We start from the raw sequence: 21,297 nt of genomic DNA on the forward strand, positions 1-21,297 counted from the left end.
CAAGACACTAGTGTGCAAGTGTGCGAGGCACCTTCATTGTTCCTATCGTCCTGTGTTTGACTGCCAGAAACAGCCCAGTGCACGTAGGTAAGCCACCATCGATTCCTTGCGCCTGTTTCCTCTGGAAAGCTGACCAGCTTTATCAGACAGACCCTTAAAGGCGGAACTGTATTTCACTTGCCTTTTTGTCTGCATTTAGTCCAGAACTGGCCTTAAGCAGTCAGTCAAGAGACGAGGATTTTGGACAGGAGATGGATAGAGCAAAGGGCTGTCAAGGGAAAGGGGGCAGGGCAATGCCCTTCTGGAGAGGACTAAGGTCCTCTCGTTCTTAGCTTTTAAACACGAGACTCAAGAGACACTTTTGCTTAAGCGGATGTTGATAATAAGCAAACAGATGGTAGGGTTTAGCCTGCTCCCCAAACCCACTTAACTTCTAACACTGCTCTTCTACGGATGACCCAGCCACTTCTGTTAGCTCCTGGCTGGTCCCTTGTTGAAATTCCTTGTCTTGTAGCGCTGAGTAGAGGTCAATGCCTTCGGAGACGGAGCGGATGGGATGGTTGGGATACTGATGGCGGCTGGTCAGAGGTTCCCCTTCCTGGGCTGCGCATGCCAGCTGGGGAAGGAAACAGCGGTGGTGGTGGGCGAGGCAACTGGGGTTGGGGTTGAAGCTCTTCCTGTGCCGGCCCTCGAACTCCAGCACCATCCTTGTGTATGCGTTGAAGGTGGTGACGGCCGACGCCATGCAGCAGGTGAAGGAAACCCAGGCCGTGCTAGGGGCAGACAGAGAAGGGACAGTAAGAGACTGGCTTTATGGAACGAAAAATGCCAACTGTTCTGCCACAGACAAGGCACTGTCTTTTGGGGGCACTTAGGAACATGAGTGTGTTGCTTCTGCCATGTTTCTGGGAAGGACTGAGACCAGAGGACTTCATCTGCCTTGGTTTCGGAGTCGAAATAAGCAGGAGGTGTTCGATGCATTTAATCCCATCAGTCGTCAGTCATGGTCTTTTATGTCTCGTGTGTGGCGTGTATATTTACCCCTATAAAATCTGGATCCCACAGACCTCCGGCTCTCTTCTATGTGGAGAGAATGAAATAATGCACCCCCTCCCATCCTTTCTTCCCTTCATGCACTTCGCCAAAGAGGTCCCTTTACCCTGACTCTGGAGTCGCCATCCCTCCTCTGCCCAACATTCTTAATTGTCCCCAGAGTTGAGCCTTTTGAGAGTCATTCATGAAACGTTTTGCTACAGATCTGAAGGCATGGCACTTGGCTCTAGTGGAATTTGATCACAGGAAAACTGTGGTTCTTGGCAAGGGGTAGTTTAAGTGGAAGCTGCATGTGGGTAGAAGCTGGGTGGATCTGAGAAAGGCAGAAGTCCCCAGGGAACTACATCAAGCATTCCTGAAGACCTGGGAAGCCACCCCCCCCAACAGCCCTGCCCTTCTGTGAAGCCTAGGAAACGAGTTTGTGAGGATAGGAGGGGGTGATTGGAGGCCAAAGGCTGATGACAGCCAGGCAGAGGGCTGTCCTGCAGGTTCCTGTTTGTTACCCCTGATGGTGGATTCCATATGTGATCATTCTGCTGAGACTGTCAGCCTGAGCCCCCAAATACTGTTTCATGTATGTGTGTGCACATGTGTGTGTGTCTATCTGTATGTCTGTGTGTCTATTTGCATGTCTCTGTGTGTCGGTGTGTCTGTCTGTCTGCGTGTCTCTGTCTGTCTAGCTGTGTGTCTGTGTGTCTGCTATCTGCATGTCTCTGTGTCTGTGTGTCTATCTGCGTGACTGTGTGTCTCTGTGTGTCTGTCTATCTGCGTGTCTGTGTGTCTGTGTCTATCTGCGTGTCTGTCTATCTGCGTGTCTGCGTGTCTCTGTGTGTCTGTCTATCTGCGTGTCTCCGTGTGTCTGTGTATAGCCTCTTGGGTCAGTCCTTCTCTCCCACCCTGTCTGGGGTAGTTATCCCTTTGCTGTTGTAGACACCGAGCACACAGGCTCACTGGCCTATGAGCTTTCAGGAACTCTGTCTCTGCCTCCCATCTCTTCACAGGGCTGGGATCACAGATGCATGGGCTATTGTGTATGGCTTCTGCACGGGTCCCAGGATTTGAACTCAGGTCCTTATGATTCCATGGTAGTTGCTTTACCCACCCAGCCCTTCCATTCAAATGCCAAGAAAGACTGAAAGTGGGCCAAAAGGGAGGCCTGACTGGGGAACCCAGCAAGGCTGACACGGGGCTGGTGGATGGGTAAAGTCCTCAATGGCAGAGCCTGTACTGCAGGCAGCATGGGGACATGGGCAGGACCCACTGTGGAAAGGCCTCCATTGCACCTGCACGAAGATGGACATGTGAGCCCAGCATAGGGTGTGTTCTGTGCCGTCGAGGCTCTCAGAACTTATCTGAGTTGATGTGAATCGGCTTGTTAGCTTTGCATGGAGAAAGGAAAAGCATGAAACAAACAACAGAGAAAGAACTCCGGAAGGTGGGAGGGTCTCCAAGGAAAGAGTACTTGGGACTTAAGGATGATCTGCTTGAATGTGTGGAAGGTGGTACACCTGTAATCCCGAGTTTTAAGGTTAGGATGAGGAAGCAAACAGTGGTGAAGTGTGTGGCAATGGGTTGGCATTGGTTGAAGCACTTCCTGTGTCCGTCTACACTGAGCTCTAGCACTTCCTGTGTCTGTCTACACTGAGCTCTAGCACTTCCTGTGTCTGTCTACACTGAGCTCTAGCACTTCCTGTGTCTGTCTACACTGAGCTCTAGCACTTCCTGTGTCTGTCTACACTGAGCTCTAGCACTTCCTGTGTCCGTCTACACTGAGCTCTAGCACTTCCTGTGTCCGTCTACACTGAGCTCTAGCACTTCCTGTGTCCGTCTACACTGGGCTCTAGCACTTCCTGTGTCTGTCTACACTGAGCTCTAGCACTTCCTGTGTCTGTCTACACTGAGCTCTAGCACTTCCTGTGTCCGTCTACACTGAGCTCTAGCACTGTCCTCATGGATGTGTTGAAGGTGATGACAGCTGATGCCATGCAGTTTACTTCTAGCAGTTCAGGAGAATTAAGACTAAAATCTGGAGTTAGTAAGAAGTTACTCTTGGAATAAGGGAGTATATAATGAGTGAAAGAGATTTCCATTGAGGACCATCAATAAGTCAGATGGAATTCAAACCTAATTTCAAGGTTATAATTATTGTTCACTTCTCTAATACCCAAAATTATAAAATATGGAACATATAGCATAGTTCCCATAGCTTTGTTACTCAAGGACAGTTTGTAGGTCAGACAAAGAAGCAACTAATTACAGCTGCTGAGCAGAAAAACGGGTCCAGTTGCATCCTCAAAGCAAGCAAGAATGTTCTATGCACCCTCTGAAGGCAGGCAGGGAGTAGATGTCCCTCTGGTCCAGCCCTGCAGTGGACTGGAGGAGGAGGAGAACATGGGAAGGTACATCCAGCCGGGGGTAGAAAATCCTGTGCCTGGTGGCTGGTGATGGGTTGTGAAGGTTCAGGGGATGAGGAGTACTCACTAGAAAGCCCAGCCATAATTCCACGAATGTGGTCTCCAGTCGTCCGGACCTAAGTTGGCAGTTGCCTGGAAGACTTGTGAATACATCATATGGGCCACCATCCCCAGAAGGCCTATGCAGGGAACAAAAGACCTAAGTTGGCAGTTGCCTGGAAGACTTGTGAATACATCATATGGGCCACCATCCCCAGAAGGCCTATGCAGGGAACAAAAGGCAGAGGCCTTGCAGAAGGCTGCATGGCATCTATCTGTTGGCATCTGGGTCAGTCTATGTCAGGGCATCCATGACTCCTTTGCCATCACATTTCCTGGGAAACTAATCTAGGGGAGGGGTGTCTTCTTGCATGCCTATTTTTACAATGATTACCCCAAACTTTTGGCTGAGAGCTGTGGCAAAATCAGAGTCAGTCTCTCATGGCTGTTGCTCATTTTTACTTCTTCCTACCATTTAAACTTCACTTCACTGTGTGTGTGTGTGTGTGTGTGTGTGTGTGTGTAAAATCTTATTTTGCTTTCAATTTTGTTCAACAGTGACTGTGGAAAAGCTATACATTACAGTTGCAAAGTAAACCAAGCCAAAGGCTTTACATGTTGAGAAAGCTTGCAAATAAAGGAACCTAGAAGTAAGAGCACATAACGGTAGAGTTTTATAGTGTCTTCTGCTGCCTCTCTCTGTGTGTGGTTGTAGGCATGTGTGTAAGTGAGCGTGTGCAAGAACCTGCACGTAAGTACAGAGGCTGTCGGGTTGTCCTCTGTTGTTTTCCGTCTTGTGAGACAGGGTTTCTTACTGAATCGAGCTCACTGTGTTTTGCCTAGGCAAGCTGACCAGCAAACCTAAAGATCTTCCTGATACTCCCACACCCAGACTTGGGCTTCCAGGTACAAGTGGCCATGCCCAGCTTTTTGTGTGGGTGTGAGATTCTGACTTAGATCCCCAACAAGAGTTCTTACCCACTGAGCCTTCTCACAATCTTCAACCCTCTACTCTTCTTGTCTCCTGGTTGTATTGGCAGGCCCCGCTGAAAGGTACCCACTACTGATTCCTTTTTATTTATCCCTTCACTAGTCCCTTCTGCCTCTCATCAAGGACAAAGACCCAAGCCTTGAAGGTGGTACTTCAGAGGGACCCCTTTGAGCCAAGTCATGGTGATGTACACCTCTAATCCCAGCTCCAAGCTCGAAGCCAGTCAGCTAGCTATATAGTGAGTCTAACCTAGCCTAGTCTACACAGGAAGGCCCTAGGTCATCTCACAGTATGAACAAAGCAAAACAACCACAAAATATCCCAAGGAGCCCCATGAGGAACCACCTTTTGCCACTTCAGGTCACTCACCTGACAGGACCAAGGAGATGGCAGAAAACGCGCTCAGCTTGAGCCCACAGCCAGGGTTACTGGTGAGCAGCAGATCTATCAGTAGCAGGAGGAAGCTGATGAATTGAAGTCCGATGTAGGCAATTTGGGTACCCAGTGATAACCAGAGGACTTCTGCAAGAAGCCAGGAAAAGGAACGCCACCCAGACAGCAGTTAGTAACCACTGTAGACACAAGTGCCCACCAGAAGTCAGAGGCCCAGAGGAACAGGAGGAGACAGAGAAAGGTGGAGTCAGCACCCAGTGGTGGCTGTGAAGAACCAGCATCACCATGATGGGCTGTAAAGACTGCTAAGCTTAGTTGTCAAACAGATCACTTCATTTTCATTAGTCCTGTGCCAATCATCATTCTTGTCTTTCTCTTTAATCAGGGCTTGAGTATTTATCCTCCCGGCCTCTCACTTCTTCTCTTTTATCAAAACACATTGGACAAGGCAGCCTCTACCCATAATCCCACTAGTAGGGTGGTAGAGGCAGGAAGAATGGTTTCTCAAGGCTAGCCCAGCTACAAAGAGACCCCATCTCAAGGAAACAAAAACTAAAGCCAACCCCCCCCCCCCAGTAATAATACGAGAGAAGAAGGCCACAATCTTCAGCTTGTGTCTGGGCCGGGCGCTGGTGACTGACTTGTGAGCTGCACTCTCACATATGCATGAGTGTATATTTAGGAGGGATTCCTATCAACCTGTGGGGCTCAGAGGTAGAGGAAGAAGGTCACAGCAGTTTAGATCCAGAAAGGAAGGTCACAGCAGTTTAGATCCAGAAAGGCCCGGGTCTCCCGTTACTGAACACGTACTTGCCATGGGCCCCAAGGGGAGGTGGAGGAGGGAGGCCTTCTCCATCAACCACTCCCCTCCAAATCGGAGAGTGGGGTGATATGAGCCTTGCAACGTGGCAAATTCCAGTAGTCCTTTCTCACCTCTCTGGGCTGGTGGTGTGAGTTCAATGAAGCTTCGGCACTTCTCCCCTAAGACACACAAGGGTCATCATCATAAGGAACACACAAGGGTCAATGCCATAAGGACCTCCTGGGGCTGTGGGGTAGAGATACCCCACCCCACACTCAGCCCTGCTCCATTTGCTCTGGCTGCCCCTGAGGAGCACACAAGTAGCCCCTTCACTCAGTTGGTGTCCTATTTTGTTCGGTTGGTGACCCATTTTGTTCAGCAGGAGGAAATGCACCCATGAATAAGGCATCCAAGATTCGTTTTTTTTTCTGGCTTTCATCTCTGATTATGAAGATAATGTTTTCCTGAGAGCATCTTTGTAGGGCAGAGTTCCAATTTCCTGTGTCCATGCTAACACACTTTGCTGCTGGACCAAAATGGCTCTAAACTGTTTTTGCAGAGCTGCGACTTTGCCGGTGTTAGGTGACACAAAGCTACAGATAATATGTATGTGTTCTCAAACTTTCTCACTCTCTCTTCTGCCTCTCCCCACCCATTTTTATTTCTCTTCTGTGTCTTTTCCTTTAAGCCCACTTTGTAGAAATTTCAGTATAAAGTTGAATATGATCTCAGCTTTTAGAAAATACATCACCCTCATATAGTCTCTTCCTAGGCTCCACTGTGACTTAAATATTCTGAATCAGGAATAAGAGATGGAGGCAGGATATACCTATCTTTGGTGCTAAAAACAGGGCTAACACATGCTAACCACAGCACTACGTCTCCAACCCTTGGGTTTCTGAGGTGGTCTAACTAGATAGTCCAGGATGCTCCCCAGGATCTTCACGCCTCAGCCTCTGGAATGTTGGTTCTATACCTTTTAAATTGAAACGCTAATCCCAAGCCTGGAAGGAAAGAGGCTTTAGAGGTGATCCACCTCGGCCCCTTTGACCTAACAGGAAAATCAAGGCCTATGGAAATGAAGTTATTCATATGAGGTCCAGCTGGGCAGAGCCAAGGTTGTTCCTAAGCAGCAACTGTAGCCCACTAGCATGAAGGTTCTAATGATTCCAATGTGACAGGCCCAAAAGCTTCGTTAAAATGGGTCAGCTGAAGCTGGAGGAGCTGAAGAGCCTCCGGGACTTCTGACTTTGTTAAAAGGGGTCTCGGAGAAGAGATAATAGGAAGTGGGGTTTGGGCATGAGGCCCATCAGGGTTTGGGAAGGTGTAGGCTTTCCCACAGCTGCTCTGACTCCTCAGGCCTAATGGGGTTTCTTTGTCTGCATAAGACTCAAAAAAATTCCCTGCCCTAGCCTGGCGTGGTGTCTCATCTCCATAGTATGAGTACCCAAGAAGCCAAGGCAGGTGGATTGCAGCAACTTCTAAGTCAGCCAGAGCTACAGAGTGAGTTCTAGGACAGCCTGGGCCATAGAGTGAGGTAATGTCTCAATAAACATTCTTTTAAATGAGACGGCTCAGTGGGTAAAGGTGCACGCTGGACAAATCTGACTACCTGAGGTTGATCCCCTGGATCCACATGCCGGGAGGAGAGACTGGATCCCTGCACACTGCGCCCCCCCCCAACCTCCACACGTGTGTGCATGCCCTCGTACACACCCGGCGTAGCTGGGGCGAGGACATTACCTGGCCCTTCCATGGTTTCCTCACAGGATAGCCACATGCCACTGCGGAAGGTAAGGAAGGAGAACCGGTCATCCCCAGCCTGCCAGGTGGATTGTACCACCGCCTGGGCTGATGTGTTGGTGACGACCCCATCCAAGGACATCGGCATGCCAAAGCACTCGGCTGCCAGACCTTGCCCGCACAGGGGCTCGGGCACCTTCTGTGTGCCCACAAACCATTCGTTGCTGAGCAGGGATGCTGTTGAGAGGCCGAGTGATAGCATGGTGAGGACGGCAGAAACGAGGGTCCGTTGGACAGGGGAAGCCTTCTGGAGCTCCATCTGCAACACACAAGAGGGGATGAGAGGGGATGAGGAGACAGCCCGAGAGCACACTCTTAGGCCTCATTCTCTCCCCTTGCCCTCAACGCTGAGGACCACAGCCTGCCACTTGAGCGCTTCCTCCAGGAGCCCCCGGGGAAGCTGAGCTTCAATGTGGCCAGGAGCAAGCCCTGTAGTGATGGTGCTCATTGACACCGAACCCCGTGTGACTTTTAGAGCAGCAGTAATTTACACAGGCAGGTGATGGCCAGATACACACTGGACAGGTTTACAGAGGGATGGAGGTGAAACCAGAAGGGAGACAGTATCACGCGGGATACGGACGTCGAGTGAGCTGGGCGTGAGCGTGAGCAGGGGGGTGTCACACCCGTCTGCTTCAGAGGGCTAGCAAGCATCGTGCTAGCCTGGCCTCTGGCTGGCAAGCCCCATGGAATTTGTGCATGCGCCTCTGGGTGGGAGACCCCCCAGGACCCCACTTACAGCATGTATCCTCAGGCAGAGGCAGCAAGGAAACAAGGCTGGCTCACTGCAAATGCTCTGAGTTGCTCCGTTTCTTTCTGGGTACTTTTAGTAATTACTTACTCGTGTATAAAATGGTGGGTTTGTGCTAATAGTTTCATACACGTGCATCACGATTTTGCTCGTATTTGCACTCTCTATCCCTTCCTTGTCCCTTCTCTCGTGCTGGTTCCTTTCTGTTCCCTAAATAATGCTATTGTGCCTGCTTCCATGTCATGTGTAGTACGCACCGTTCAATCTAAATTCTGTATTTAAGAGAAAGCATGCGTTATTTGTCCCGCCCCCTTCATCCTCTCTGATGCCCTCCTCTCCCAATGGTTCCCCTTCCACATTCATGCATATGTATTTACATAAATGAGAAACCATGAAGCATGTGCCTTTCTGAGTCTGGTTTATTTCGCTTACCAAGTTGCTCACCAGTTTCACTTATTTTCTGTAAATAACGTAGGAAGTTTTTTTTTCTTTATAGCGGAATATAACTCTATGGTGTTTATCTATTATCAAGTTGCACCACCCCAGGGGAAGCAGAGGGAAATTTGATGCCTTCAGGATAAAAGATGACAGAGGGTTTGTAGCTCATTTTGAGAGTGTTTGCTTAGTACCCGTGAATCCCAGGTTTGATCCCAACACAATATAAACCCATTGTGGTGGTGCATACCTGTGGTCCCAGCACATGAGAGATGCAGGCAGGAAGATTATTCCCAGCTACTTAGTGACTTTGAAGCCAGCCTGTGCTACATCAAATCCTGTCTCAGAAACAAAGATCAGCGTTGACCTTGTCAACCTCATCATGTGATTTGGATTGAAAATAACCATGACCAGTCTTGAGCATTGTAGGGTTCTTTAGTACTTGGGGAAAGAGAGGAAGCTCATGCTTAGCTTCCAGATGGTTCTTAAAGCAAAACATCTTGAGCTTTCATGGGATCTCTCCTACCAGAATTAATCAGACCTCAATCTGCTTAGCTTAAGAGATGGAAATAACATCCCAGGCAAATACGCAGACCCAGCAACCTTCCCGTTACCCCAGCTTAGCGGAATCTATGTAACAGTTTACAACTTTGGCCCTTTGTTCTTCAGAATCTCTAGGGATGAACTCAGTGCATACCACACACATGTGTTATCTGGGCCAGTAACAAACATGAAGGTGGCCATTATACAAATATCCATATACAAAACAGAAGAATGAATGAAATGCCAGCCTTTGCAAGACTCTGAGTGACCTTGACTGAGGACAAATGTCACACCATCTAGGAGCAGGAGGGATCTCGGCTGCCAGAGTCTATTGTGACTGCCCTGTTTCACTGCTCAAAGATGGTCTCTTCTTTTTAGTTCCAAAAGCTATTGGCTTCCACCCTCACTCCAGTGCTGGGAGTTTCCCTTCCTGATTGTTTTACTCATCAGTTTTATAAAATTAGCAAGCACAGCAGTGGGTGTCACAGTGGCATTTTCTCTTTGCCCTTCTGGGACTTGGTCCCTACCCCACTGCTCACTGCCACCAGCCCCTCCCTCACGAGTCCTTTTTATTCTATTTCCCATCCTTCCTCCTGTTTAGATCTTCTCCCCTTCTCATGGCCCCTTCATTGCCCATGATACTCCCGTACGTATAGACATATTCAAAAATTAAAAGCTACTTTTAAGTCGTGCCCCCCACCCCGTTTGGCTTATTTCACCTCATATATTTTTCCACTTTATCTACTCCCCTGAAATTTCCATGATTTTTCTTTACAGATCACTAAAATCCCATTATGTACAGCAACTTTTTCTTACTCATGTATTGGCAGTCACATAGGTTTGTTCCGTATCTTAACTCCTGTGAAAACTGTGGCATTACACTTGATTCAGAGACATCTCTGTGGTGGGTGTCCTTTCTAATTATCTGACATCCGTTGCTTGAACATGAAGTGAACTTGCAGGTAAAGCATCTTCACTAATTATTCTATAAAAAGACCAAACTGAGGATCTAGGCAGTTCCAAATCTCTCACTTCAGGGTTCAATTTTAATAGCGCTATTCAGTCTTAGTTGATTAAGAACATATCTTGGCTTTATATTTAATCCGTTTCAAGTTATGTATATACCTATATGTTCCTTCAGATTATTCAGATATAAAAAATAATATTAAGGCTTACATATACCTGTGGCCCCAACCATGATGACAAGTGAATTATGGAAGATATGATTTGAGAAACAAAGGATCACCAACTTGAACTGACTCCAGACTGTTTGCTGAAATAACCACCACCACACCCTCTTCCTTCTCCGCTTGTGGAGACAAGGGTCTCACGTAGTTTGTGACCTCAACCCCACTAGAGGCTCTACACCTAGAGGTTGACCTTGAACTGCAGCCCCTCCTGCCTCCATCTCTCAAGTGCTAGAATTGCAGGTGTGTGCCCCAGTGTTCAGGACTTCCCTTGCTAGGGGAGCACGATACCGAGCTTCCTCCACCCCAGATAGTTAAACTGACATCTCATTCAGGAGCCTTCTCAAGAATCATCGTCCACCATGACACATCCTTTGTCCCAGGCCTTACTCAAGTTGGAAGAAGAATGCTCATTTCACAAGTTTCCTTACAGTGACTCTAGACTGAGTGACACAGCGTAAAGAAAGCTCTGCCTTACCAAGGTGACTCTACTTTCTAGACAAGAGTCAGAGTAGAAGTTCCGTAGGTACCACTATGGCAGCCACGCTCACAGCAAAGTACACTAACAGAAAAACACAGCATTAGTGTCTCATAAGAAGGACAGCCGGGTGATGAGGTCTAAAGGTCTCTCCTGTGACATAAAATGGGGAAGCTGGTTACCTTGCCCATGGTCAGCATCTTGTAGCCTGTCTGGAAGGATGGAAGGACGTCATCTGTCCAAGTCTCTTTGGTGCGGTGTAGCAAGAGTGAAAGCTGAGTTCCCTCCCTCCTCCCTTGCCTTCCCACCTCCCCCCTTCTAGCTCATAGCTTATGGCATGCCTCTTGATTAAATGCTGCTGTGCAGTGAACGCAGCCATTTAATAGTTGACGGTGCAATCACAGCCCAGCTGTTCTTGGAGATTATGCCAGAGAACTTGCCAATCGGGGACCTGGGATTCAGTGCCGAGTGGCACGGACCTGCATTTGCAGAGGGGACTTTCTGTAAAAAGGAAAGGGTGGTTTATGTGTCCCTACCCATTGTTCCCTAGGTAAGTGGTATGACTGGTTGGGGCTCGAATTTTATTTTTATAATACACAAATCTATAAGTTCACTGTCATTACTTCACAGCCTCCCCTAGGAAACAGCTTTAGGCTTGTTCTGTGTGTGGTTTCCACCTTCTAGGTGGTTCATAAACTTTTGCTTCTCTCCATGTGTGATGTTGAGTGTGTTGGATGAGGATGGCATGGGACAGGACTGGAGATCTGGGGATATGCTCCAGCTAGGGTCAGCAACGTGATGGGTGTGTAATGCCCACTATTCTTTCCCAACTCTCCCCAAAACAAGTTTCAATAATGATGATGATGATGAACCCAACTAAACATTAAGGGGTGGATCACCATCTTCTTGCCAGTCACTAGAAGCACACGTTATTCTTTCTGTCCTCAGAATTGTACTAATTGATATTTTAATTGATATTTTGCAGCAGCTGTTCTTTTTCTTCTACCCAGAATAATTTTTTTTGAGACAGGGATTCTTTGTGTAGCCCTGGCTGTCCTGGGTCATATAGACCAGACTGTCTCAAACTCAAAGATCCACCTGCCTCTGTCTCCCAAGAGCTGGGATTAAGGTGTGTGCCACCACTGCCCCTTTGAATGAGTGGAAAAAGTCGTTTGTTCTTTGAAAATGATTTTCTCCTTTCTGTCTTTCTTCCATTGTGCCTCTATTGTAACTTTTTTCTCTTCTTTTTACTTTCAGTGTGTGTGTGTGTGTGTGTGTGTGTGTGTGTGTGTGTGTGTGTGTGTGTGTGTAGCAGCGGTATGGAAGACGTCTGTCTCTGGGAGGAGTTGGTTCTCTTTTTCTATCATGTGGGTTCCAGGAAATCAAACTCAGGTTGTCAGGCTTGGAGGCAAGCCTGTCTACCAGCTGAGCCATCTTGCTGGCCCTTGGATGTGTTATCACCCTATCACCCTTTATTCATTGTGACACAAGTCATTCTGCTTTGGGAGAAGGAGACAAGAATTTTGTGGCTGATTTCCTGGCTGCATGGCTTCCTCAAGCCGCTGGGCGGCGCTACACCCTTATGTTTTCTTCTCTTCTGCCCTTTCCTTCCCTACCAGTCAGCAAACTGTGGGTGGAGGTGGCTACTTTTCTCTTTACAACTGCTCCCTTTCCTTCACTTGGCATTCACCCCAAATAGGAATCTGCAGACTGCCATGTGTCAGCCTTATGGAATTCAGGACTTAGAATGAACTTTGGGGCGTCCAGCCACTCCTGGGAGGACCTTTCATAGGATTATTTCCTATAGTACATTTTTTGGTGGCTAGTTCCAGTTCTCAGTGACTCAACAGATCCTCAAATGGCTCCCATGGGAAACAGCATCGCAGTATCAGAAAATACAGTTAGCCAACATTTCCTGATGAGTTTTGTGCACATTTTTCTCTCTTTAATTGTATCCTTATTCTCTCTCCACCCTAGAAGTGACCAATTCTTTTCACTCTGCTTCCACCCTTCAAATTCTTGGAGACACGTCTCATATCCCGCCTTGAGTCACTGCTTGGCACAGCACCGTGTCTTTGGTTTTTATTGCTCTGCTCATAAACCGCACCCCCGAAGCCTTAATAGCCTGAAGTTTGCCTTCTTCAGGGAAAAGGGGATGGGAGTGGCAGGCGAGGAGGCCTAGCGGTGGGTTTAGAGCGAAGCTAATGAAATCCCACCTCCTGGACCCTTGGGCTGCTTCCAAGGACCTGCTGCCCAATCCGAACTTATACTTTTACATTGTTTTCCTTAAAGAAGGTTTTCAAAATACTAGTGTAGGTCTCCGCAGCAACTCTGGTCTGCCCATTCCTACACTGTGCAATTTATGTGGGTGCCTGGGTGACCAGTCTTAGCTCCCTCTCCCCGAGGACCTTGGGCCCCAATGTCCAGTTTCCTCTTGACAAAAGCACGAGTTTCTGTGCCTTGCCACAAAAAGTCGGAACCCAGCATCTCATTTACTTCCTTTCATTGTAATTTGTGCTTGCTATATCCGCACCCCTTTCCTCTCCTCTCTCAGAACAGAAAAGGTAATTGCTGGTCAACGTAACAAAAATAATTAGGCTTGACTCAAAAGCTCACAGCTCAGTAGAGAGAGGAATATCCCGCATCTCAATACAGTATTTAATCTTGGTATGTGGGACTGTTAATGATTCTGGGGTGACTTCACTATTTGTGACATCACAATACCAAGGCCTGCTCCTCGGTCACACTTCACTGCACTCAGTGAAACCATTTTCTACTAGATATGCACCAAGAGAAATGGTTTGGTCTTGGGTCACACATACTCCGTGGGCAGAAATTCAATTTAGAGCGTTTCAAGTACGCAGCAGATCAGAGGTGATCCAGGGTACTGAGCAAGAGCAGGTGCTCACCTCTCCCCTAACCCAGGAGCCTGGGGCTAAGGATCCAGTATCGTCATTCCCCGAGGCATCCACTTAGACATCTTGTTTGCCCTGCCTGGTGAGAGTTTCTCTGTCCTCCCAGGGGCCAGAATTCTGGACCCATGGCCCCATTAAGTAACTCCTTTGTGTTACTCAACGAGCAAAAGGCCAGGGGGGAATTAAACAAAGCGCTTTGTCTGTCCCTGGCTGATGGACAGACAGCTCTACTTTCTGCCCCTCCACTTCCTGACAGGTGACACCTTCCACGTGAGTAGCTCATCAGCTTCCGTGTATCTCATCACGGGCCTTATGACTTTGTTCTTCTCATTCGATTCTTAGGCAGCGCATGCAGTATAACCGGCCATGTTTTACACATGGTGACTCCACTGCGGCCTTCACTTCCGTGAACAAAAGTTTTGTAAGGCACCATTGGGAAACCGATGGGCAAAGACATGAACACAGACACGTGTCCAAATAGCTTCAAGCACACGCCACTCTTCCCCATTCACCCACAAAAGCACCCGGGAGCCACAAAAAGGACCCCAGAGGACCAGGGTCACACCAGGGGCCCTTCCGCACAGACATTTCCTCCCACCTGTGGGAACAGCCCTGCTTTCCGTGAGCAAAGGCTCAGAAAATAGCGATGATCTCATAACCAGTATTATCTTTACTCTGACCAGAGGACAAACATCACTCAAAACTGTGACAGGTCGGAAATGTTCTGTCCTTTTCAAGAGGGGTGGTTCCCTACAGATTAGGATCATTTTGACGTGGCTCGAGCCTTCTGAGGCTTAATTAGACTGTGGGTCCTCGAACTTCATTGATGAGACCAAGGTTTCCCAGAGGACATATATGACCTTCCAAATGCCTGTGTTGTGTTCAACTCTGGACCCCTGTTCTCATCTGTACCTGCTTAACCTCAAGTGCTCCTAAGGTGGGCCACGAGTACTGGGAACTCTCTTATGTTCAGTGGGAAGGGCCAAAGGAAAAGACTTAGAGCCTTCCTAGAGCCTTTTCCTTTGCACTTTGTCCTGGAATCCTTAGAAGGCTTTTGCTACAGCAGTCATTTCCAGGAGAGGAAGCCCCAGCCTTTCTTCCATGCCCCAAGCCTCTGGCGTGAATCAGAGGGACAGCCACATCTGCATTTCCTGTGGGGCAATCTCTCGAGCGAGTGACTGCTCAGGGCTGGCCCGGGTTGCCAGAGGACTGCAGAGGATTCAATGGGGAAGCGGGGTGTCCAGGATGCTGCTCTCCACAATGCAGGGTCACCCCTTTCCACCTCAGCAGCGCGCCCCCTCGCCGGCCTCATCGTTTCCTTCCCCATTTCCCCTAGTCTCCACCCTCTGCCTCGGTGCCTGAGTCGGATGAGATTCCCATCGAGCTTCGCCCAATGAGTAACGCTGGCAGCGTTTACTACGGCGCCCCAGTTGCCTAGCAGCGGGCGTGGTTGCCACGGCGACGCACCAGAAGCCTGTTTTGAATTGTTTGGCTAGGCCCCGCCCTTGCGCTGCGGGCGCTTGGGACTTCCAGGACGGGTGTGGCAGGGAACCACGAGGTTTCTTCCTCTTTTTCTTCCTTGGGTGGGTCCCTGCGACCCGCTGGCCTCCCATGATGCAGGCGAGGACCGGCCCAGGGAAGAGACTGGATCCTAGGGTAAATTCCTCACACCCTGTACAAGGCGTGAGGACCTACCTGCTTTCTGCCAAATCCAAAGTCAAGCTTTTCTCTGTCCCCCAGAGATGCAGGTCCCCGAACCCCTTCTGTTGGGAGGGTAAGGTAGGCCTGCCTCGTTCTGGAGGTGCAAGAGGTGAGGCTAGGAACACGACCCCCTCAACACATCTGAGGTCTAGCGTTTACCTACCTGCTTCCCCAAGGGGTGACGGGGGAGGTGGGGAGTCCTCTACAGTTTTGCTCTGAAGATCTAAAGAGGTGGAAGGAAAGGGAATCTAAGGAAAAACCGTCCGAGCTACCAGGCTAGGGGCTAGACGCTTCGCTAATGGCTCCCTAGGTCCCCACACCCGGCCAGGTTCAGAGGCGGCGTCTGTCTCTATTGTATAAGTGAGGGCTCGAATTCAGTCTGACATGGCCCCAGATCTCAAATGTAGACATGGTGGAGTGGACGTTCAAACCTGCAAACCCTGGAAGGCTGACCCCACTCAAACTAAAGTGCCACCCAGCACAGGGCAGCCAGGAACCTTCAAAAAAGAAAAGTCACGGATTGCAGTCACATCAGGGAGCCGCCTCCAGAAGGAGGCAAGGGTTCAAGTGTTCTGTACTTTATACCTCTTAGGTCCATGCTAGCAAACGGATTCCCCGGTAACCTCGCTGTCCCCACTCTAAAGAACCAATGAAAAAAGATAATAAAGTTTCAAACTCTGACTGGTTTTTACTACCGTGCTCAAAAGGGCTCTCCAGCTGATCGTGAGCTCTGTGACTTCTTCTGAACTGGGGAGCCGCCAGGAGACTACATTGCTGGCTTGAGAGCTTTAAGTTCTGCCCCACAGTCTCAGGAATGCCTCTTTCTTAGGTTATCTTGGCTTTTTGAACACTTACCCACTGCCCAGTAACCCTATGCTGGCCCGCCCCACCCCACCGACCCCAGGTGTGAATCATGCCACTAAATCCGAGGCTCAAATAGTGAAGTTAATTGATCAGTATTCACAAAATTTCCAAAGGCCGTGTACCTACCTCCGGGGTGAGACAAACATTTTGAGTCAGCTGAGAGGAATTGTTCATTCACTGTAGAAGTTCTGAAACAAAGGTGCTTCAGTCTCTTCTCTGATGGTTGTTACTCAGTTGCGTGACTTGGGTGTCGAGGGAGAGGATTCACCAGGTCCCCTCTTGCCAGCAGAGGGGGGAGGTGGTATGCGGTGAGTTGCGAGGGGATGAATGTCCTCCAGGCAGGACAGAGGCTTGGGTGGTGGTGGGTTTCTATGACTTGGCTCTGTGATGTCACAGTGGCAGGCGGGGTTCTCTCCCCCCCCACACCCCACCCACCGCTCTCCAGCCCCAGAAAGATCAGCTTGGAGAAGGGGCACACTGGGTACTGCGCAGAATCCGGGTGCCTCCTGAGGTCTTTCCATCAGTGCTTACTGTACATAAATAAGGACCTGGAGTTCGTTCAAGGGCAACTCTGAAGGTTAGGGATGGCTGCCACGTGGTGCCCTAAGACCACACTGCTGTCAAACAGAATCACAGTTGTGAGTTGCATACTCATGAAAATGTTGTGACATCCCTGTTCAAAACAGTGAAATGAACACACGCAGCCATACAACAAGGGACTCTTACCCCATGCTGGGTGAAAGCAGACCCAACCCCTGAACTCCCCCCCCCCCCACAATCAAGTTGGGCCTAGTGGAAGAACACACTGCTATCATCTTAAGTTTAAGTGCATTAAAATGAAATGTAATGACTCAGCTGTACCATCTACGTCATAAGGACTCAAGAGCCTCCTATGGCGAGTAGCTGCTGTTGGACTTTTTTTAAACTCTGATCATTCCTGAAAAGGGCATGATGTAAAAAGGTGGCCATTCTGAAGGACCAGGATCTGGAGACATAGGAGACCTTCACTATCAGGTTTATTTTTATTTTTTATTTGAAACAGGGCCCCACACTTGATATGTAACTGAGACTGGCCTTGAATTCCTGATCCCCCTGCTTCTACTGCCCAAGTACCAGGATGACAGGAGTACCCACCACACCTCACATTTTCAGTTTTTGCTTTGAGACAGGCTCTTACTCTTTAGCTAAAACTGGTCTGGAATTCACTATATAACCAAGATCAGGCTTCAACTCATGGCAATCCTCCAGCCTCAGCGTCTGAGTGCCACAAGTACAGGTGTTAGCCACCGCACCAAGTTCACCATCAGAACTTTAGTAGGCACACGTTGGCACTGAGGCAAAACTCAGCTTCAGGTGAGGGTTCCCAGGATCGCAAAGATCTGGATGGGGACCTGCCCTGTGCAGCCTTCAGTCTATCTCTCTGAGGTCCCTTCTCCTCCTTCCCATGGCATCCAGGGCCTGGTGCTTGGGACCTGTGGTTCTAGTCCCCGGACCCCGCTATTCCAGCCCCCCTTACTCTCCATTTTCTCTGTGCTTCTGCGCGTACTGGTCTGGGCACAAAGTTGCTTTCTTATTTTCCTTCCTTTCTTTTCTTTTCTTTTTCTTCCCTTTTCTCCTTCCTCTTCCCTTGCCCTCCCTTCCCTCCCTTTTCTCCCCTTCCCTCGTCTTCTTCCCTTCCCCCACCTCCCTCCCCCCCCACCCCATTCCCCTTTCCTTCTTTCCCAACAGTGTCTCCCTATGTAGCCTAGGCTGCCCTCCTTCAGGCCTCTTGACTCAGCCCACCAAGTGCTGAGATGATAGGTGGGCTCAGCACCAGGAGCATCTTCACATGGCAGCTTGGACTGTTTGCCTTAGCTGGCTTACTCCGTTTCTTCCACAATACTCAGTGTTTGAGACCGGGTCTCACTGTGTAGCCCTGGCTTGACCTGGAACTCACTGTGAAAACCAGGGTGACCTCGAACTCACAATGACATGACTATCTCAACCTTCGGAGTGCTGGGATTAAAGGTGTGAACCACCATGCCTGGCCCCAAGATCACTTTTAAAGACCAGGCTAAGGCTAGGGATGTGGCTCATTTATAGAGGACTCGTCAAGGATGCATCAGGCCCTGCGTTTAACCCCCAGTAAACAAGCGAGTGGCAGACAGAGAAGAATGAAAAACAGCAACAACAAAAGAGAAAAGAAGGAAGGGAGGAAAAAAGGAAAGAAGGAAAGAAAGAAACTTAAAAAGGAGACATGGTGTGTGTTTAAGTTCATGTGGGAAGTGCACAAACTTAGCTACGACAACACTGAGGTAGGGACCAGCGCTGATAGACATTTACACTCTGAAGCAGCTGGGGTCACACTCTGAAGCAGCTGGGGTCACAAGCACTGCAAGCCACTAGACAAATAGGCTGGTGGATGGACTGGGTCAAGAAGTGACAGAGCCACTTAACAAGCCTCCAGTGGATGCTGAAGGCGATACCTGTAATCCTGAGAGCAAAGGGAGCTTCTTTCTTTTCCTTTTGTTGAAACAGGGCTTCACTATACAGCCCAGGTTAGCCTAGAACTCACAATGGAGCCAAGGCTGGCCTTATACTGGCAGTGATCTTTCTGCCTCGGATTCCCCAGTGCTGGATTACAGACATGCACCACCATACCCTGCTCCAAAGATGATCTTTTTCACATGCCCTATTGGAATAAACTGGATAGGTGTGTAGCAGACATAAATCATATTCATAGCATATAAGAAAGTAAACACCAAATGAACCAGAGACGTGGATTTCAAGTGAGATTCCACAGATACTAGAAAGAACCATAGGTAAGTTCCTCTTTGACTCAGGTGTGAAGAAAGGATTTCAAATCATGACTTTAACATTCAGACCCTTGATATGAAAAGAGCAATCAATCCATGTAACTATATCATAAACAAACAAACAAAAAACTACTACCATCAACAAACCAAACTATTTTACAGTAGGCAGACAAAAAAAGGTTCCAGACTTTTGGCCTCCAGAACTGTCATAGAAGTTCCCCTTGTTTTAAACCACAGAGTTTGCGGTTAATCCCCCACAGGATTCTTAGGAAACCGATACAGTCACAGAACTGGAAATGAGTCTGTTTACTCCAGCTCATATGTAATTATACCTTAAAGAGGCATGGCTTTTCCTGGTCTCACTGTCTTAAGCTTTGCCCTCTCTGACTCTCACTGCTTCCAATGAACAAAAAACTAACACGGGACTGGCAACGGAGCTCAGCTGGTAGAGTGTGGTATAGTCCAGTACACCTGTGCCAGCCTGCAATCCCAGCACGTGGGAGATGGAGGCTTGGGCATGAGAGGTTCAAGGTCATCCTTAGCTTCATCAAATCTGAAGCCAGCATGGGCTCCATGAAACCTTGTCTGGAAAACAAAAACAAAACCAACCAGAAAGCAACAACAAAAATCCAATTTCATATGCTTGTTAGTCATACCGCCCTTAAATTTAGTATTTAAGCTTGTCAGGAACAACAAAGCATCGAGTAGCTGATCTTTATTGACTCTTTACAATGTGTGGGTCCCTGCGGCACGGCCCTCTTCCTGTTTGCTTTTTGAATCAGTATCTTACTATGTACTTATTGCTGGCCTTGCGCTCAACACTCTCCTGCCTCATAGTTACCCCAAGCGCTAGTATTACCGTCGCATCTGGCTACTACGTTTCTTTTTTTGTTTGTGTGGGGGTTTTTTTTTTGATGAGTTAATAAAGATATTTTAATATAGAGGGGTGAAAATGCCTTCAATTCAGCATATACATATATAAAATCAAATAATAGTGAAAAAGAAATTTTAATATAGATTGACACATAAGGCTACAAGAAAGAGAGGCCCTTGGACAGAGTGAGATGCCCCCGAGTGTGGGGGCCTTTCCCACAGCCGTAGATACAGGACTTTGGTGGGTTTTTAAGCTACTACCTTAAAGGGACCTAGATAGACCACGGGGTGTTTCCTGAGAACTCTTGCCAGGTTTACAATGAATAAGATAAGTGTCTAAGTCACAGGGAGGCAGGAAACTGACTATCTTTACTCTAACCGAGTTAATAACCCTTTTCCTTTCTTTTAATTTTTTTTTTTAATAAGAACTCATGACTTGCTGGGCGGTGATGGCACACGCCTTTAATCCCAGCACTTGGAAGGCAGAGACAGGCAGAGTAGGTCTCTGAATCTGAGGCTAGCCTGGTCTACAGAGTGACGTCCAGGACAGCCAGGAATATACACAGAGAAACCCTGTCTCAAAAAACTAAACCAACCAACCAAAAAACAAAACACAACAAAACAACAACAAACAAACAAACAAACCCATGACTTAATTGCATTATCTTTAAAGATTGACTTTATTTTATTTTGCGTGTGTGGCACAGCGTGTTTACGGCGGCCAGAGGACAGTTTACAGGAGTCAGTTCTCTCCATTCTCCACATAGGTCCTGAAGATTGTCAGGATTGTGGGCAAGTGCCTTTATCCACTGAACCAACTCACTGGCCCCAAATCAGTAGCTTTAAGAATTACATTTATTTTCTGGTGAGCAAAGGGGTCAAGACCAGGCTGGTTTAACCCACAGAAACAGCTGACTTGAACAAGGGGGAGCTCTTGGACCCCAGACTGATGGCTAGGAATCCAGCATGGGACTGATCCAGACCTCCTGAATGTGGGTGTCAGTGAAGAGGCCTAGGCAATCTATGGGGCCTTGGGTAGTAGATCAGTATTTATTCCTGGTGTACAAATGAACTTTGGTTGCCCATCCCACAATGAGAGATGCTCTCTCAGCCTGGACTCTTGGGGGAGGGCCTGGACCCTGCCCTGATTGAAATGACAGACTCTGGACACCCCATGGAAGGCATCACCCTCCCAGGGGAACAGAGTGGGGATTGGGTGGGGGGTTGGGAGACCTGGTAGGGGGGTGGGGAAGGAGGGGA

General features: G+C 48.5%; 1 protein-coding gene across 3 annotated transcripts; it reads right to left on the reverse strand.

The window, feature by feature from the left end:
- Positions 1 to 359: 359 nt before the first annotated feature.
- Positions 360 to 16,721, reverse strand: Gsg1 (germ cell associated 1). 3 transcript variants are annotated; one of them, XM_040743430.1, is made up of 8 exons: positions 16,496 to 16,720; positions 15,669 to 15,728; positions 7,436 to 7,754; positions 5,701 to 5,871; positions 4,867 to 5,019; positions 3,667 to 3,729; positions 3,535 to 3,583; positions 360 to 773 (listed from the first exon to the last, which is right to left on the reverse strand). In XM_040743430.1, the coding sequence occupies exons 3-8, from the start codon at positions 7,752 to 7,754 to the stop codon at positions 434 to 436; spliced, it is 1,095 nt and encodes a 364-aa protein (XP_040599364.1). In that variant the 5' UTR covers positions 15,669 to 15,728; positions 16,496 to 16,720; the 3' UTR covers positions 360 to 433. The 3 variants fall into 3 exon arrangements, with proteins under 3 accessions (XP_040599364.1, XP_021084513.1, XP_012970888.2); XM_021228854.2 differs by lacking the exon at positions 15,669 to 15,728 and having other exon boundaries at positions 16,496 to 16,721; XM_013115434.3 differs by lacking the exons at positions 3,667 to 3,729; positions 15,669 to 15,728 and having other exon boundaries at positions 3,535 to 3,646; positions 16,496 to 16,721.
- Positions 16,722 to 21,297: the final 4,576 nt, after the last annotated feature.

Source organism: Mesocricetus auratus, unplaced genomic scaffold, assembly GCF_017639785.1.
Source record: "Mesocricetus auratus isolate SY011 unplaced genomic scaffold, BCM_Maur_2.0 Super-Scaffold_100001, whole genome shotgun sequence".
In the NCBI taxonomy this organism is placed as follows: domain Eukaryota; kingdom Metazoa; phylum Chordata; class Mammalia; order Rodentia; family Cricetidae; genus Mesocricetus; species Mesocricetus auratus.

Excerpts from the sequence above, each read along its gene's own strand:
- Gsg1 (XM_013115434.3), bottom strand. The coding sequence starts at position 16,543 with ATGAACAATTCCTCTCAGCTGACTCAAAATGTTTGTCTCACCCCGGAG. Across the intron at positions 5,872-7,435 it reads GGAAACCATGGAAGGGCCAG|GGGAGAAGTGCCGAAGCTTC; the intron begins GTAATGTCCTCG and ends TGTGTGTCTTAG. Across the intron at positions 5,020-5,700 it reads CCCCTTGGGGCCCATGGCAA|AAGTCCTCTGGTTATCACTG; the intron begins GTACGTGTTCAG and ends GGCTTCTTGCAG.